The following is an 18,065-nucleotide window of genomic DNA, read 5'->3' as shown; positions in this document are numbered from 1 at the left end:
GACTGAGTATGCCCCCTATCCTGCTTAATTATATCCAGATCCCTAGCCCATTAATGCACCGTGTGCTTCCCACCCATGTTCCTAGGCCTTTCTAGTCCTTCCTCCTAGAATAACAGCCTTGTTGTTGTCCAAGGCCATCATATGCTGTTGGTTTCCAAAGAAACTATGGTCTCAATTCTCACAGACATATGTGGGCTTTCTCTTGAGCATCAGGAGGTGGGCTGTATATTGCTGATTGTGTTTACCCTATGCTTACCGTATGCTAGTGTGTACTGTTGTCATCTGTATATTAGCGTAACCTCATACTCGGTAGTGAGCTGGCCGTGGTCAAGAATTAATTTATAGCAGAGACCTCACCCAAAATCTGCTTGAAACCCTTCATTTTATAGGTGAATTATACAGATGAATAAACTAAGACCTAGGACTTGCCCTTATTTTCATGCTTTAGAAAGAAAATTCTACTTTTGCTCAGGAAAAATAAATAAAAAATGGTGTACAGTTAAAGTAACTTAAGTCTTAAGTACTGAAAACAACTGATGTTTAGTCCTAAGACCCTGAAACAGTAGTATTATATTCAAACTGATGAAGTTAATTTGTGTGCAGATTAGAAACCTAGGATTGGCACCATTATAATATGCTTTGGAAGGTTGTTTTTATATATAAATATAATGGTAGTTTATTTAACCAGTACCTGTTGAGCTTCTACCCCATGCCTGTCACACCGCAGCAGTGGGACAGAAATGTTAACAGTGAGACAGGAGGGGGTACTTTATAATATATATTTTCTTTTTTAGAGTTAGGAGAGTGGAAGTATTCTTTTTGGTAAATGAGCTTGCATTTTACTTATTTTCAAAAGACAAGAATTTAACATTTCCAGACCTTTCATACACTCGAGCTCAGTGATGAATCTTTACTAATACTTTAAACTGAAATGATTTACTGTAGGCTTATTAACTGAAAAGAGCCCTTAGGTCACGAGGCTTCTACACCACAAAGGCAGCCGTGGCTGTCTGGGCTCTGTGTCCTTCTGATTGGCAGCACCTGCTCCTATCATCTCCCCTGCGGATGGCCAGAATTCGCCGACTGTCTTAATTATAGAAATGGCAGCTCGGGGGCTGGACAGATGGATCAGCAGTCTAAGCGCCTGCCTAGCAAGCACAGGGACCTGGGTTTTATCCCCGGTACCACATGCCATGCCAGCCCCAAAACCCCAGACACATCATGCTGGTCCTGAAACCTGGTGTGGTGGTGCATGTCCGTAATCCCAGTGCTGGAGACACTGACAGGAGGATCACTATAAGTCTGAGCTGTGGAGCAAGACCCTGTACCAAAATAAATAAATAAAATAAAATAAAATAAAATAAAATAAAATAAAATAAAATAAAAATGGTAGGTCATATAAAGGTAATTGGTAGTAATAATATAAAGTTTTACTTACATAAAATTGAAATATATAGGTAAACATTTCCCATTATGGGAAGTCAAAAAGATGTATTTCCAAGTAAACACCTGAGTCTTATACATGAGAGAAAGCAGGAGAAATACTCCTTGAAGTTTCGATGTGGCAGTAGGTTAAATATTGTAATTTCAAGAAATTTTTAGGGCTGGGGATGTGACTCAGTGCTAAAGAGATTACTTAGCATGTGCAAAGTCCTGAGTTCAATCCTCAGCACTTCCAAAAAACAAAATGAAAACTTAGGACCATTTTAGAAAACAATTTTATATAATGAGAGTTCAATAAACAATTAGGCCACGTAAATGAAGACTATCAGATAGAACAGACAGACTTAGATGATGGTAGACATTTATTATGCTGATAAAATCCTTTCATGTTGTAAGAGTCCACAAAAATAATGTAATTGTTCCGCAGGATACACGATCAGTATTAAAGGAGGAGCATGTTACAAACTCCGATGATGAAGGGCCATACATTATTCAAGAGCGGCAGGACTCTCTCATGTGTCAAGGAATTCTTGATCTGGAAGAAACAGAAATGCCAGAGCATCTGGCTCCTGAGAGCTACCCCGGGTCCATCTGTGAAGAGGATGTTACCTTAGCTTTGAAAGAGCTCGATGAAAGATGTGAAGAAGAAGAAGCTGATTTCTCTGGACTGTCCAGGTAAGAATGCAGAGTCATGGCACCAGTGAGGTGATTATGCTGCCCCACCCTCCCTCAAAATGCCAGTTCACTTACTTTACTTTTTTTTTTTTTTGTACTGGGAATTGAACTCAGGACCTTGCGCTTGCCAAGAGCTATACCCCCAGCCTCCTCTTCACTTTTCTTTGTTTTTGTTAGTAATCCTGTTTTCTAGCTTCATATTTAAAAATAAAAGGACTTACCATGATAGGCATTTTTCTGTGATGTTCATATAAAGAAGTACAAATAAGCCATTCCCAAACCATAGGAAGCGGCATTCCACATTGAGCAGCACACCAAATACCTATTTTGGCAGGATACCTAATGGCTAATCTTAAAATCAGTAGTAGAATGAACTCATGTGATATCAAAATAAATCTGATAAGGCAGTTGTGGTGCATGCCTACCATCCCAGCACTGCTGAGGCTGAGGCAGGAGGACTGCTTTGAGCTCAAGGCCAGCCTGGGATACATAGTGAGTTCAAGACCAGCTTGAGCTGCATAGCAAACCCTGCTCAAAAAATAAGAACAAATTATCTAAGTTATATTCAAAACTTTGTTTTATTGTTCCTTTATCCATGATCAGATTTTAAAGGTTTGACCTCTCCAACTATCTAAGCTAGATTGTTCCTTTTAAATGTTTATGCTCCACACATTGAAAATATATTATCAGAAAGTATGAGGAGGGCTGCAAAGATAGCTCAGTGGTCTAAGCGCCTGCCTAGGCAAGTTCAAGGACACAGGTTTGATCCCTGATACCACATGCCATCCCAGCTCTGCCCCAAGCATGCAAGTGAGCAGGCCACCGAGACCAGGCATAGTGGCACACGTCTGTAATCCCAGCACTGGGGAGGCTGAAACAGGAGGATCACTACGAGTCCAAGCTGTGTAGTGAGATCTTGTATGAAATACATAATAATTTACCAAAAAAGTAGGAGGAATTCATAAACAAGACTTGGTCTTCACTCATGGGCTAAATTGACTAATTAGCTGTTACATATACTTCTTAAAAGAAATTTTGGTGGCTATTAGGAAACTAGCATACCACATTGGTTGGTGATGGTTAAAATATGGCATAGCCTAATTTTTTCTGTTTAAGTTTTATAAATATTTATGGTTCAAAATAATGTTCTAAAGGTATCTAACTAGGAAAACAGCTCAGTGACACAAGCACCTACCTGGCAAGCTCAAGGTCCTGAGTTTAATTACTGGTACCAAATAAATACTTAAATCTAGTTTAATGCATTCAGTCAGTGCATTCTTTGTCCCCATCACATTATGAAGCTCCCTTGATGATTATTAAATATTGTTAGTATAAAAATAATTATTTCAAAGTTTTACAATAAATATACCTTTGTAGTTCATGTGATAATGAGTTTTAACATATAAAACACATGGAAGATTTTCACCCTTGATATATCAGAATGCTTTTAAACTATGCTTAGTTTTTAACTAAGTTATTAACAATAAATTATAGGGACATCTTTTTCATGCTATTGATCTGGATATAGCAATGGCCCATGGATTCACTCAGTCATGCGCACATTCAGGGACAGCAGAAATAACATTAAGGTAAATGTTCTTTCAAAACGCTGAACCTAAATAGTTTTTTAGACAAAAACTACAGCTGACATAGAATTGAACATCCCTAATAAAGAGGTGTATCAACTTGAGGTCATAGGCTACAGTTTCTTTAAATCTATCATCTCAGTAGCATTATTAAAATCAACATTTTTGAAGTATAATTTTTGACTGCCTTAGTTTGATACTTTTCCCTAATCTTTCTTCAGGTCCCATGCTTTAAACAGATTGCTCTATAATTCCTACAAGAGCTTATGGAACTATCTTGTAATGTGAGCCTTGAGATTTTTAGACTCTGACACGGGTCCGATGCTTCTCCCTCTCCAACCCGAAGTCAAGAAATACCCAGTCCAAACACATCTTGGCTTGTTGTTGTTGTTCCATCTGTAGGTATTATCTAACTGTTGAAGTTATTACTTCCTCAGAAAAAATGGCCAAGTGTTATGTTTTGAGGCAAATTTACTATCTGCCATACTGCAGGCCACCAGTGTGTGCTCACGAAGTACCTCTCTTGTCAGTACGTGCTGGCTAATAGCATTAGATTGGAACCTGTACTCTGAGTTTGAATTCTGGCTCTGTCATTTCCTACCAGTAACCCAGGCATACTATTTAACTTTCCTGAACCTTTATGCAAAATCAGGATAATAATAGAACCTAATCTTCACAGAACTGTTGTGTAAATAAAATGCATATAGCACGGCTAACCTGGCCCTTGAGACAACAGTAAGTGATGAAAATTTTTCAATATTAACATTATTAATGGGGGCTATTCAAATAAAATGTACCTAAAACTGACAATTTAAAAGGCAAACATTCTAATCTGTACAACTCCTAACACTCACTGATGTTAATTCATAGCAGAGGGACATCATAGAACTTGGGTTATATAAAAGTACTTGCATGAAATTAAGAGCTCTACTCCAAAGATGCTAAGTATAAAGAACATCTATTCATGCCAACTTAGAAAGTTTAGGTGGTTGTCTTTTCTAGCTCAATGTGTGTATAAATAGAAACAGACAGTGTTGAATGACTTGATCAAAATGTTGTAAGCGCAAGAGTCTGTTCCTTTAAGAAGTGGTGACAAGTGCGATGTGTGTGTTAACAGTCAAGATGAAGAAGAGCAGGATGGTTTTCCAGAAGTGCAGACCTCGCCCCTGCCGTCACCCTTCCTCTCTGCCATCATCGCCGCCTTCCAGCCTGTGGCCTATGACGATGAGGAGGAAGCCTGGCGCTGCCACGTGGGTCAGATGCTGTCCGACACGGATGGGTCCTGTGCAGTGTTTACTTTTCATGTGTTTTCTAGACTGTTTCAGGTCAGTGGAATTTAAGGTTTACTGAGCTTGTATAATTATCTGATCAAGTTAAATATTTTTCTTCTAAGTCAGTATCTCAAACTTCAGTATTCCCACAGATTTTAACACTGTGTTTTTCTAAGTTAGTGGTATTACTTGAATGTGGGGCACCATGTGGTGGTGCTGCTGTATCATTCCTAGTGCCTTTAAGGCCCCTAAAGCAATCAGAAGAAAACTTCAGCACAGCATCTGACCAGTTACTGCAGTATGCCAGCAGGCAACATCGTGGATACTGAAGAGATGAAAACACAGCCCCTGCCTTTGAGCTTACACTGTGTTCATTTTTTAAATTTTAATTTTTATTAGTACATGTTTGCAATACATAATAATTATATTCATTGTGAGGAGTTGGTACACGTACATAGCACATCTGAGTTATGTTCTCGTCCTCTTCTGCTCTCCTCCCCGCGGCTCTCAGTCCTCCGCCCATTTTCTCTTTCTTTCTATTATCGTTTATTTAGCTCTTTCTATTTCTGGATCTTCATCTAAGAGAATCCATGCAGTATTCAGGCTTATGTGTCTGATTTTACTTAGCATTATGGTCTCAAGGTGCAACCATTTTCCTAGGATGATTCAGGTTTTTCTTTCTTTCTGTAGAGGAGTACTCCATGGTGTATAAAAAACACATTTTCTTTATCCATTCATCTGTTAAACTTATAAACCACTTCCACAATTTAGCTCTTAGGAATTGTGCCGCTATAAATGTGGACTATTACTGTAATGTGGTCTCTTTAACTCCTTTGGGAATATACCTAGGGCCCCACCCCCGGGGCCGCTGAGACAGTGATTGAGACTTGGCGAGGCGGCATGTGCCTGTAATCCCAGGTCTTGGGAGACTGTAAACAGAAGAATCGCTATGAGTCTGATCTAGTAGTGAGACCCTGAACACCCTGTAAACCTTTACCTAAAATACAAAAAAAAAAAAAAAGGCATGTACCTAGAAGGGAAATAATTGGGTCAAATAGAATTTCTAGTTGTTTTTAATCTCTTATCTATGTATTTGGTATAGGACCTCACTACAAAGCTCTTACCTGTAGTGATCCTTCCATCTCAGCCTCCCCAGTGCTGGGATTACAGGCATGACCTTTTCCCCTGTATTTATTAGCTATGTGTACTACTACTTCTCTGAAGTCTCTGTTCATTTCAGTTGCCCATTTTTTGATGGGATCTCTTATTTAGGGGAAAATAAATTTTTGAGTTCTATATATATTCTAGATATTAGTCATCTGGTTAAGGAACAGCTGGCAAAAAAAAAAATTCCGTTCTATAGGTTGTCCTATTACTCTGCTGTTTGCTTTGATGCACAGCAGCTTTTTAATTTGTTATAACTCTAGTAGTAATAAACAGTATCATTTCTTGAGTATTCACTGGGTGTAAGCATTATGCTAAATGCATCTCATTAAGTGTTTTCAACATTTTGGTACTGGAGACTGAACCCAGAGCCTTCACACTGAGCTACGTCCCTCCTCCCCTTTATTTCTTACTTGATACTGGGTCTCGCTACATTGCCCAGGTAGGGATTGAGCTTGCATTCTCCTACCTCGGTGTTGAAATTACAGGCCTGCACCATTACACCTGGATCTGTCACTACAGTACTTTTGTTCTAAAACTGCTGTAAAGTTATGCTGCTTTACTTAAACGTGAAAAGGGGCCTTCTTCTGAGATATTAAACTTTTCCTTAATGCTTTTTCACCTAGACAATTCAAAGAAAATTTGGAGAAATAACTACTGAGGCAGTCAGTTTTCTTGGTGAGAGTCTGCAGCGCATCGGTACCAAATTTAAAAGTTCATTGGAAGTGATGCTGATGTGCTCAGAGTGCCCAACAGTGTTTGTGGATGCTGAAACAGTAAGTTTTTACATGAGGGCTTTCAAAAATTTGAACGGCATTGTTCAGTCACTTTTTTTTAAGTAATTCAGAATTTTAAAGTGTCATGGTTCTTATTTTCACCTTGATTATAAATCACTGACAGAATGCACTATTCCAGAAGAGTAGAGGCAGTGCCCTGTGAATCTCTGATTCCAATCCTTCTCTACCCACTTGAGAGTCCTAGATGTGGAACCAGAAGAGCCATGCTCTAGAGATGTGTTCTTTCCTGGTTCTTGAGTCAGAATAGGTCCCTGGCTGGAGATAGCCAGGGTGCCTGGGTCTTCCCTTGACTTGCTAAGCACACAGAGATTGTACAGCAATATCGTTAAAGAGATAAGTTTGAAAAGCTTCAAAGATGGTGTCTCCACTGTGTCTACTGGTCTGACATGCCATTTCTTGCCTTTGCCACTTTTGGAAAGCATCTGAAGGTATTTCTGTCCTTCCTGACACCTTCCAATCTTTCTGTGGAAAGTCAACCCTTAGAAAGGGACAGAATGTAATAGCGGAATGTCTGACAGCCAGCTCAAAGGTGCTGTACCATCCAAAGGTGGTTGTTCTCGTGGCTGGATCAGGAATGGTGACCAGGATTGATGTGTTTGATTTGACAGCTGATGTCATGTGGCTTGCTAGAAACACTCAAGTTCAGTGTTTTGGAGTTGCAAGAACACCTGGACACATACAATGCCAAAAGAGAAGCTGCTGAGCAGGTTAGTCTCCTCCTACGTGGAAAAAGGGGGTTCGCTTTTTGACACTGAAGTGTTGAGTCCACCCAGACAAGAAGAGCCCTGGCCCTGGGGGTGTTTGAGAATGGTGGGTCCTGGGAGCGCTCTTCTTTGCCCAGGGAACCCAACTTTGCCGTTGAGAAACCTGCCCTCCAGGAGCACACATGGCTTTGTGAGGAGCTGATGTGTGGGGACTACGCAGCTGCTTACAACACTAAAAGTGGGGAAAAAGCAGCGGTCTCTCTCAGAGAATATATACAGAATTGTGCTTCAGAAAATCAGCAAAAAACAAACAAAAAAAAAGGCGGGGGGGCCAGGGAGATGGCTCAGTGGAATAAGCGCTTCTCTGGCAAGTGCAAGGGCCTGAGTTCAATCCCTGGTTCCACACACACACAAAAAAGAAAATTGGTAGCCTCTGACAAGATGAAATTTATCCCTGTGTTGGGTCGGTGTACATAGGCAAGTGAAGGGGAAGCAGCACGTTGATTACTGCCTACTAAGAAAAGGCTTTTCAACTCTAACCTGGCATGGAAAAATATTGTTAGTCCTCTGAGAGTGAATCCGGTACATTCTCATCTAGTCTGTGCACAAAACAAAACAAAATGCTTTTTCCCTTTCAAACTAATTGTATACAGTTGGGGTTTTCTTCTGCAATAGAGGGGTCTTTTGTTAGTTATGAGCTGTCACATGTTAAGACATACCAAAATTATGTGTAAAACCTAGTTGTTTTATATTGTTAAAGGAAATATAAAGCACAATCACCATGACAGTGAAGGTTAAGCATCTGTACTTCCAATAATCTGAAATCCAAAATATGTCACAAATGAAAAATTCCACACCTGACCTCTGATGGGTCACAGTAAAAAAAGCCAGCCAAGGGTGAGGACACACACCTAATTCTGGCCTGTGGGAGGCTGAAGCAGAAGCATCAAGAGTTCAGGGTTAGCTTGGACTGCATGGTGAGATCCTGTTCAAAACAAAACAAAAAACCCGAAGTGTAAGAATGATTATCAGAAGGGTGGGAAGGAATGCTGCTGTCAGGCTGTCCTTACCGGTGGCTAAGTGATGGCTTTGTCTTTAGTGGCTCAGTTTTTGTAAACTGTTTCCTACCCATTTTTCTTGAAGACTCATGTAAAGTCACCGTCAGGCTATGTGAAAAGGCATATGTGAAGCAAATATTTAGACTTGAGTTGCCTCGCCAAGCTATAGCATATATACTTGTATGACTGAAGAATATGGTAAATGTTAAAAGTTTTAAAAATTGTCATAAAAGACATTGCCAATTAATCTCCCCTCCAGAATATTCCCCCTTTCTTTGAACACACATTTTTTACTGTTGTCACTTTTTTTTTTTTTTTTTTAATGTATGTTTTAGTACAGGGACTATAGGGTCTCACTACACAGATCAGACTCATGATCCTCCTGTTTTCAGCCTCCCAAGCACTAGAATTACATGTGTGTGCCACCACGCCCAGTCTCAGTCAATAATTCAGCATGATCCAGGGGCGGTGGCAGCATGGCATCTTGTCACTTTTTTGTCTCTCTCTCTCTTTTTTTTTTTAAAGGCAGGCTCTTGGTACATAGCCCAGACTGACCTTAAACCCAAAACAATCCTGCCTTGGACTCCTGAGTGCTGGGATTACAGGCATGGGCCACTGTACTCAGCTGTCACTTTCTGAAGCAGTTGCAAAAGTCTGCTTTAGTGGGGCTGGTGAGATGGCTCAGTGGTCTAAAGCACCTATTTAGAACAAGCTTAGCAGAACATAGGGACCGCGGTTCAATCCCCCAGCACCACATGCCAGCCAGCCCCGCCCCCTGGTGGGCTGAGCTGGCCACACACACACACACACACACACACACACACAAAAAAAAAAAATAAAAAAAAAAAAAAAGTCTGCTTTAGTGTCTTTAATTGCACCGTCATGGGTGCCTTGATGTCCTGAATCGAAAGTTTACCTTTCATGGTCATTTTGACTTTGAGGAAGAGCCACAAGTCACGTAGTGCCATACCTAGTGACTCTGGTGGATGAGGACACTATGTCTTAACAAGCTTGCCTTCCGATTGGGTGGCACTTGGGGGCAGCAGTCCCAGGATGGTGATCACACCTCAGGACACTCATGAAATTCATGACAACTTCCAGCCCAGGCCCTAATAGTTTTTCATTAAACAGTTTTTAACTGGACTTCAAGTCTTCTGAGGCTCCAAGTGAGAGCTAGAGGCTCTCCGCCATCTTGGCAAGGACTGCAGATGTTTGTCTCCCAAGCACCATGAGACCAGAAGTATCTCTGCGCCTTTAGCCAGCCACGTGCTGCTGCCTGACCCCCTGGCCTCTCTCTGCACATGAGCAACACAGCAGCAAGTGCCTGAGAGGAAACTGCACACAGGCTGCCGGTCACGAGCTTTCCTTTTCTCCTGCATCCTGCCACTCCACATGTCACTGTCTTTGTAGGGTGCAAACTCAGGGCTCCCACTGCATTCAGCCTCTGCAGTGGCTGGAACAGGCACATACCTCCTTCCGTGCTTTCCTAAGTCCCAAGTCCTGGCTGATAATACGTAGCTTCTATCGTCCGTGGAGGATTGATCATGTACAAGCTGCTGTCGTATCCTAAAAGGGAACCTCTTCCACAGTTAAGTTTTAACCTTAATTTGAGCTTTGAGTAAAGAAAACATGAGTACAAGAAGGTGTTTTCTGTACCAGCTCTTCATGTCTTACGCGTGCGGGAAAGCTATACAACTGCACTGCACAGGTCAGTGTGCGGCCATGGGGCTGTCAGGTTGGGAGTCATTCTCTCCCAAAATACTGTATCCACAGGTAGGCATTATGAAAAACTAAATTTAATAAAAGTGTTATTATAAGATCAACAAAGATTTTTATTAGTATATTCGTTCAAATTGTCCCAGCAAAGTGCTAAGTATATAAACATTTTAATATTTTGTATGAATAAAAATTAAAGTACAAATTCTATAGTAGGTGTCAAGTGAATTTTGCTGGTAGGAAGAAATCTGCTGATAGCTTTTGACAGTGACTGCCACATGGCATATGCACCAGAAAAGCATAACATGTTTTTCTTCAGAGATGCTGTCAAGCAAATAGCTTAAGGGACAATGCAGTCTGAGTGACTGAGATATCTGTGACATAGGTCAAAGATTGTTTTTGAAAGAACTGAGATGTCTACTTTTAATTCTTTACATGTGAAACATTAAGGTACAATTGAGAATTTTAAATGTCTAATACTAAAATGTTTTCAGAATAGCTACTTAATATAGCCATTAATTTTCTCCAAAGTCCTAATGATTTTAATTTCAGTCTTATTACCAAAGGGAGAAAAACAAAAAAATTATGAAATCAGAAGAACTGACAATTTCAAAACTATCAAACTCTCAGAGCTTACCTTGAAGATTGTCTTAGCCGTTATTTCAGTTTAGGAATTTTATGACTCCAGTGATCTTTGCTATTCTACTCCAGTGACATGTTTGTTTTTACTTGACTGGAGAAACTATACTGTAATATTAACTTTAGGAATAGCTCCTGGATACAGAAAAAAAAAAAAAAAAAAAAAAAAAAAAAAGGAAAAAAAAAAAAAAAAAAACGGTTAGCTTCTGTATCCAGTATTTTAATTTTATTTTTGATAGGTTAAACTCAGGACCTTGCGCTTGCCAGGCAGGCACTTCTGCTGCTAAGCTATCTCTCCAGCCATCCAGTATTCTTGAAGATAACATGTTTGTCATTCATTACTATCCAAAAAGAAAGGAGTGAAAGGATATAAAAAGGCTTAAATAGATCAGAGTTCCTGTTTCACTAATTAAAACTGACACCAGTCTTTTGAGAATTACACTTCTGAGAAGCAAACAGACCTACTTAATTCTCTTTAAATTGCCTTTATTAAATTGACCAGAGGGAAAGCAAATCTTTCATTTCCCCGTATGCTATCACACAAAGGTCAAGTGTAAGTTGTGAAGATTTCCAATAAAATGTGCAAAAGACGGAGTGTTCTTGACAGAAATAGGGCACCACAGGCCTCTAGAATGGGAGACCCTTTATTGTATTTTCATTAAAACACGTGTGCATCCTGTTGTGCTGCAAATGAGTATCCTCAAATGGGGTTGAAATTCTCTGTCTACAGCTAATCCTGGCACTCCAAGTTACCTTTGAATTTTGTTGTTTTATATAGACTGGCATTAGTTTCCACTGTGTATCATGCAATTACTGTATTGACATTTCATGTCACTTATTTTTTTTTAGTGGTTAGACAATTGTAAGAGGACTTTTGGTGGCAAAGAAGACATATATAGGATAAACACAGATGCACAAGTAAGTCTCTTCTTGTTTTTGCTGTTAAATAAAACAGTGTGCATGGAACTGGCCTTGATATTTCAGGAGCAGTATTTGTAAACATTTTCATTTTGGTTATCAGAACCATCACTGTAAAAGTTAGGTTGAATGGAATATTGGCTTTAGTAATGAAAATTTCACTTTAATAAAAGTGAACCACCAGCTAGTGACTGAACTTTAATAACATTCAACAGATAAGCATGATGGATATCTGGAGAGCCCAAGTTGGATTTCAAGTTGGGTTTGCACTTAGGGAAAAAAAAAATTGTTCTGCATTAGTGTTTTGAGGATGAATTTCAGGAAAGCAAACCTGAGAGTAATTTGATATATATATCCATATGAAACTTTCTAATGGTGAAATTCTGATTGGATAAATTACAACATTTCTAATACAATGAAAATAGCAATATATTTTCTTAGAGAAATGTGCACATAGGAACACATCTGTTGTAGTAAGGGGGATATTGTTAACAGCATAATTTCATATGGGGAAAATGCTTTCTTTTACCAACTAAGCAGGTCTGCACAGCTGACATCAGAATTCCTGTCTGACATTATAGTAGATTCCCTTTTTTACAGTGCTGGGAATTGAAACCAAGACCTGACACAAGCTAAGGCTGGCTAGCTGTCTTAGTTACTCTTCTCTTGTTGCTGGGACAAATACCTGACACTCAAAATGAAGGAAGGAAAGGTTTATTTAGCTCACAGTGACAGGAGGTTTCAGTCTATACTTGGCTGGCTCCAAGGCAGAGCAGCACATGGCAGAGGGCAATCTTTCATGGCAGCAGGGGCAAAAAGCAAGAGCACAAAAGGAGGAATAGCAGCAGCTCCAGCAGCTAGCTTCTCTTCCCACTTTACATTGTAATGCAGATTCCCTGCCCCAGGGCAAGTGCAGCAGCCACACCCACAGTAATCCATCGCAAACTCCAGAAGCCCCCCAAGACTACATGAGGCTTGGAGGGAGCACCTAGACACAAACCATAACACTAGCACTGTATCACTGAGTTACGTGCCCAGCTAGATTTCTAATCTCTATAAAAGCTACTCTACTGTTAAACATGGAGAGTTTTGAAAATCCTAAAATGATGAGAAAAACGGGTATTTTAATAGCTCTGTCAAGCACTGCTGGTATAGGATCTTCCAAATAGTATAAAGGGAAATATTGTAACTTCCAATCCACTATATGTCCAAAAGGCTCAGTTCATGTTCTCTCGTGAGAGAACTGAATTCTAGGAACAACAAAGATTAAGAGGAAAAATCTAACAGAAAAATAGATTCTGTCTAAGAGAGAAAAAATGCGACCGGAAAGTGGGTTTCCCACTGGCCAGCTTCTCAGGGATGTTTATTGAGCAAAGCCATCAGGTGAGCTGTAACTGTTGGGTTTTGTTTCTTTTTGTTTTTTAATGACAGTGACAAGGTGATCAAAGTGACTTGGATAAATAAAATGAAATCGAACTATATAAAAAAAAAGGAATATCAAGCATTACTGTTAACCCCTAGGGCAAGCCTGCAGGTGTAGTCTATCTTTTGTGTGAGGTCTGCCTCCAAGGGCTGCACCTCCACCCTTGGTTGTGATGTGTTCTTCTCTTCTGCCCTATTGCTAACTGGCTACATTTGTAACTTAGATGTCTATAATAGATATGCCAAATGCTTTATGTCTCTTCTACTTGAAGAAAATGAGGTGATCTCCAAGAGTAAGTTAGTTGATATAGCTTGAGATGTTTCTATGAGTGAAAATCATAATTTATAGCTTTCTCACCTTTCCTGTTGTTTCTGTATCAGTACAATTTACTTCATAATTAGCAACCAAGAAGTATATAAGAATATACATGCAAATTTCAATGTAGCTAACAGTTTATTTTTTAGTTTTTTACAGGCAGGTGTTGTGCTGCTAAGCTATATCCCCAGCTCTAGATAACAATTTAGAATGTGTGTGCATATATATATCCTCATCCTTAATTGTACTTTTAGTAGATTTAGACTCTTTCGTAATTAAGACCTGCACAATTACATGGTGCTGTTTCCTATAATCATGATGGTCATGAGCTTCTGTGATTTTCTTTCTGTTACTTGTGGAAGTAGAGGCCATGTAGACTCTATACATAGACTATGTGTAGTCAGTTCTATTTTATTATGCTAATAGAAAATTTCATGTGAAAATTAATTTCCTTTTTTCCCTATTTGAGAAATAGCAGTGAGACAGTTCTAAATCTGATTAGTAGGACAGTTTCAATAATTAATACATTGCATATTGTTGTCTTAGTGGTTATTCATTATACAAGATCCTATTCACAAACACTATTAGAACAAATATTTCTATTCATTGAATTAAGAGAATGTAGCTGTATATCTATCCTATTTTGAATATACAAATACAAAAAATGGTCATTCATTTGTATCCCCTTTTTTGTTTAATTTTGTCATTTAAATATTATAGGTGTGTGAATTCAGCAAAATATTCCAAAATAGTCCAGTAGTCCATAACAGTAGTGGATTTTCCATAAGACTGATGATGTCAGAAGTTGTTGACTTGAGCCTTTTACAGCTCAGCATATTGATAGGGCTTTACTTTTTAGACTTCGTTTTTATACTTTTCTGCTGGATGGTTAAGACCAAGATGAAGCAAGACCTATATAACAAAAAATGTAGCTTTTGTATCTAATGAAGTCAGTCAAATCCCCTCAGGATTTATCCTGAAACCCTGTACTGCAGTTTGTAGATCCTTTGTCAGTGTCAGCCATGTGGATGAGTCACGGCTATTGCTTGAGCAATTTGCTCTCTGTGAAAGCCTGAGAGAATGTTTTCGCACCATGTGACTCTCCTTAGGCACACTCTACATCATCGATCACTTTCCTCTGGCGCCATAATCTCCTTGATCAGAAAATTTGGGACACAACTGAGTTATATGATATTACAGTACAGGTTCTCCTATGTCCTGAGTCTTCACTGACCTTGGAAGGCTGGGGCCAAAATGTTGGCTGTCCTTGTGGCCCTCCTTTTTCTCTAATTTTTGGTCTGCAAATTTAGGTTTTTAACCCTCCAGAAGAGCTTATTGTTATTACCCTACAACCTAGGCTGTTGAGCTTAATCTCACTATCTGTCTGAATATCAAACATGATAGGCATAACATGGAACAGGTATTTTTCATCAAGTATTGATATATTAAACTTTAAGTCCCTACAGGATATGACAAAAAAAAAGTTTAAAAAACAGGAATAAACAATTACATATTTTTACACACAAGTTTAGAAATTAACTACATACAGCATTGTAGCAGGACAGTCCTGCAACACCCCTTTTCCTGTCTTCTGGCTTCATTCACCACCCCCTTTTTAAACAATCATCTACCCGAGAGACAGCACAGCAGCAATCAGTGTGTCATGCAAGCAAGCAGCACATATTCAGAAGACCAGAATGACAGGCATTCCAAGCATGACCCTACTATTACACATTGCCATCTTCAGTGCAATTGCTTAGTTCACAGCTATCAGCATATATAGTTAGTCAGGGTGAGAATCCTACCAATCAACTGCTGGAAAATTAATTTCCACATGAAATAAACTATATAAAAAAGACCCTCAGAAGTCATAACTCTTAGCCGGGCATTTTGGCACATGCCTATAGTCCCAGCACTGGAGGCTGAGGCAGGAGGATCGTTGTGAGTTCGAGACTAGCCTGGGCTACAAAGTGAGTTCAAGGCCAGCCTGAATTGGATAGTAAGAACCTGCTCCCCTCCCAGAAAAACAAACAAACAAAAAAACCCAAAACAAACAAACAAAAAAAACTGTAGTTAATGTTGGAATGTGTTCAGCTAATGTTTACTGAATGACTGTCCACAGAATTTATGGCAAGCAAAAGTTCACCTTTGCTTAGCAAATCCTTTCTAAATTGATAGGAATAAATTTGTATAAATAGTCCTTCAGAGGAAACTGCAAAAGCAGGCTTAAGAATGACTTTTAGAAGCTACATTTACATTATCACAATTGCTGTTTAAACTAGAAGACACTAAATGAGACCAGGTTCAAGATACTGCCTACACATTAACATAGCCCATAAATTAAGCATTTTCAGTGTTTTACATACATTGTCTCCTTTGACTGAAATCTAGTTAGAACACATTTCTGAAGTTTATCTCTGGAGGGCAGGATAAAATACACATCTGCTTTTGGGGCCTAATGAGAGGCTGGGTTAGGAAGCCTCCAGTGACCTCACCAGCAATTATCTCCTTCGAGGTAAGTGTTTGCTAAGGTGATAAACCATCTGTTCCTGAAAAATAGCGGGGATTTACTTTCTTGTTTTCTACTTTGCTAATGGAAATGCTTTTATTGCAGTTGAGTTTTGAGTCTTTATTGTTTGGACAGGTTATGAAAACTTAGCCAGATTTCTCAGGACCCCATGAGTTTGATTTTTATCCTTTGTAGCTTTTACTCAAAACAAACTATAGTCTAAATGTACTTTAATTATTTGGCAAGGAGTTGAAAAACTTAAAAACACCCTAAATTATTACAATAAATGTCTATAAAGTTGTATTGGAAATAGCATAAAATTTTCTTTGGGGTGTGAATATATGTTCTTCATTGTGCCAGGGACATCTGTGACCCTACATGAAATGATTCTTACACTAATTCTTGGTCTTTTTTGTTGTTGTGCTCTTGGTACCCGATCACCTTGCTTAGCAAATGGAAATTCTAGCAGTAAGTGACCTGTCTTGATTTATAGACTACTTATCCTTGCCAGGCAAACTGGTTTTCATCTCCCATTTGTCCCCTTGTGACCTCACAATGTTTTGTCATGGACCTACTTTCAAAGTAGTGTGCGCTTTAATTTTGTGTAGCCCTAATACATGAAATGCTGGTTCTATGAAAGAGACTTTATAATATGTATGTAAAACTAGCACTTGCCTTTTTCTACATCTGTAACTAACATCTTTTAAATTTTTTAATCTTAAAAATCAAAATGTAGGACTGGGGATTTAGCTCAGCAGCACAGCGCCTGCCTGGCAAGCGCAAGGTCCTGAGTTTGATTCCTGGTACAAAAAGAAAAAGTCAAAATGTACAAGTTAATCTCAGTCTCTAGATTTCTCTTTTTTAAATAAGAGTTTGCCCACATTTAGTTTGCTTTACAAAGCACTTGTTGATAAATGCAGAGAGATCTGTTTTCAGTGTGGACACAAGTATGCATTTATAATTTCTTTCCATTATGAATTTAAAGATTTAAATTCTAGAGCCCTTTTCTAAGTACCTATATATTGCTCCAGATATATTCTCTCTATCCAGTGTTAAAATTGCTTTATACTAAAAATGAATTATACAAACAAGAGGTCCTGTTTTTGTTTACTGCAGTCCTCAAAGCATCTTTCATCTGTCTTTCATTAGCTTCACACCATATTAACTTGCTTACTCAGAAAAATAAATTGCCAAGACAATTTTAACATAATTATTCATAACTTTGTATTGGAAATATGCTGTCTAGTTAAATATGGAAAATAACACCTAAATTTAATATAATATTATTTATTTCTAGGAACTGGAGCTCTGCCGACGGTTATACAAATTGCATTTTCAATTACTACTTCTGTTCCAGGCCTATTGTAAACTTATCAACCAAGTAAATACAATAAAAAATGAAGCAGAGGTAAATATTCAGTTGTCCTAGGCATCAATAATCTATTTGAAAGCTATTTTTTTGTTTTGGGTACCAAGAATCGAACTCAGGACCTCACACTGGCCAGGCAGGTGCTGTGCTGTTGAGCTGTGTCCCCCAACAAAGTCAAAAGTCACTTCCACCAAAAAAAAAAGTTACTTACGCTAAGTCACTTTTTTCAGATGAAAAGTTACTTATTGAATGACATACTGTGACAGGATTAATATAGAAGATAGCAATATCCAGTAGTTTGCAGAAGTTTAAGTCTTAAAGCTTTTAATAGCAGATACAGATCACCTGTAATCAAGTCAAGTCAGTCATATCAGTAGACTTTAAAACTATGAATAATGCAGCAACCATTACTGAATTCCTATTACTTTGTTTAGTGAAATCTTGTATTTATTCTGTTACTATTTGTATTCTTTAAAAA

The 18,065-nt window shown here is 38.7% G+C and overlaps 1 protein-coding gene across 1 annotated transcript in view; it reads left to right on the top strand.

Annotated features, from left to right (window-relative positions):
• Positions 1-18,065, top strand: part of Fryl (FRY like transcription coactivator) — a 302,292-nt gene that overhangs the window by 279,939 nt on the left and 4,288 nt on the right. Inside the window, exons 56-62 of the mRNA XM_023711119.1 lie at positions 1,871-2,118; positions 4,822-5,029; positions 6,766-6,915; positions 7,545-7,643; positions 11,903-11,971; positions 16,669-16,686; positions 17,516-17,626. Of these exons, the coding sequence (XP_023566887.1) occupies positions 1,871-2,118; positions 4,822-5,029; positions 6,766-6,915; positions 7,545-7,643; positions 11,903-11,971; positions 16,669-16,686; positions 17,516-17,626 (903 nt within the window). The remainder of the gene's footprint in view (positions 1-1,870; positions 2,119-4,821; positions 5,030-6,765; positions 6,916-7,544; positions 7,644-11,902; positions 11,972-16,668; positions 16,687-17,515; positions 17,627-18,065) is intronic.

This window comes from Octodon degus, unplaced genomic scaffold (genome assembly GCF_000260255.1).
Source record: "Octodon degus isolate 3935 unplaced genomic scaffold, OctDeg1.0 scaffold00019, whole genome shotgun sequence".
Lineage (NCBI taxonomy): Eukaryota > Metazoa > Chordata > Mammalia > Rodentia > Octodontidae > Octodon > Octodon degus.
This window is presented reverse-complemented; position numbering and strand designations above follow the sequence as displayed.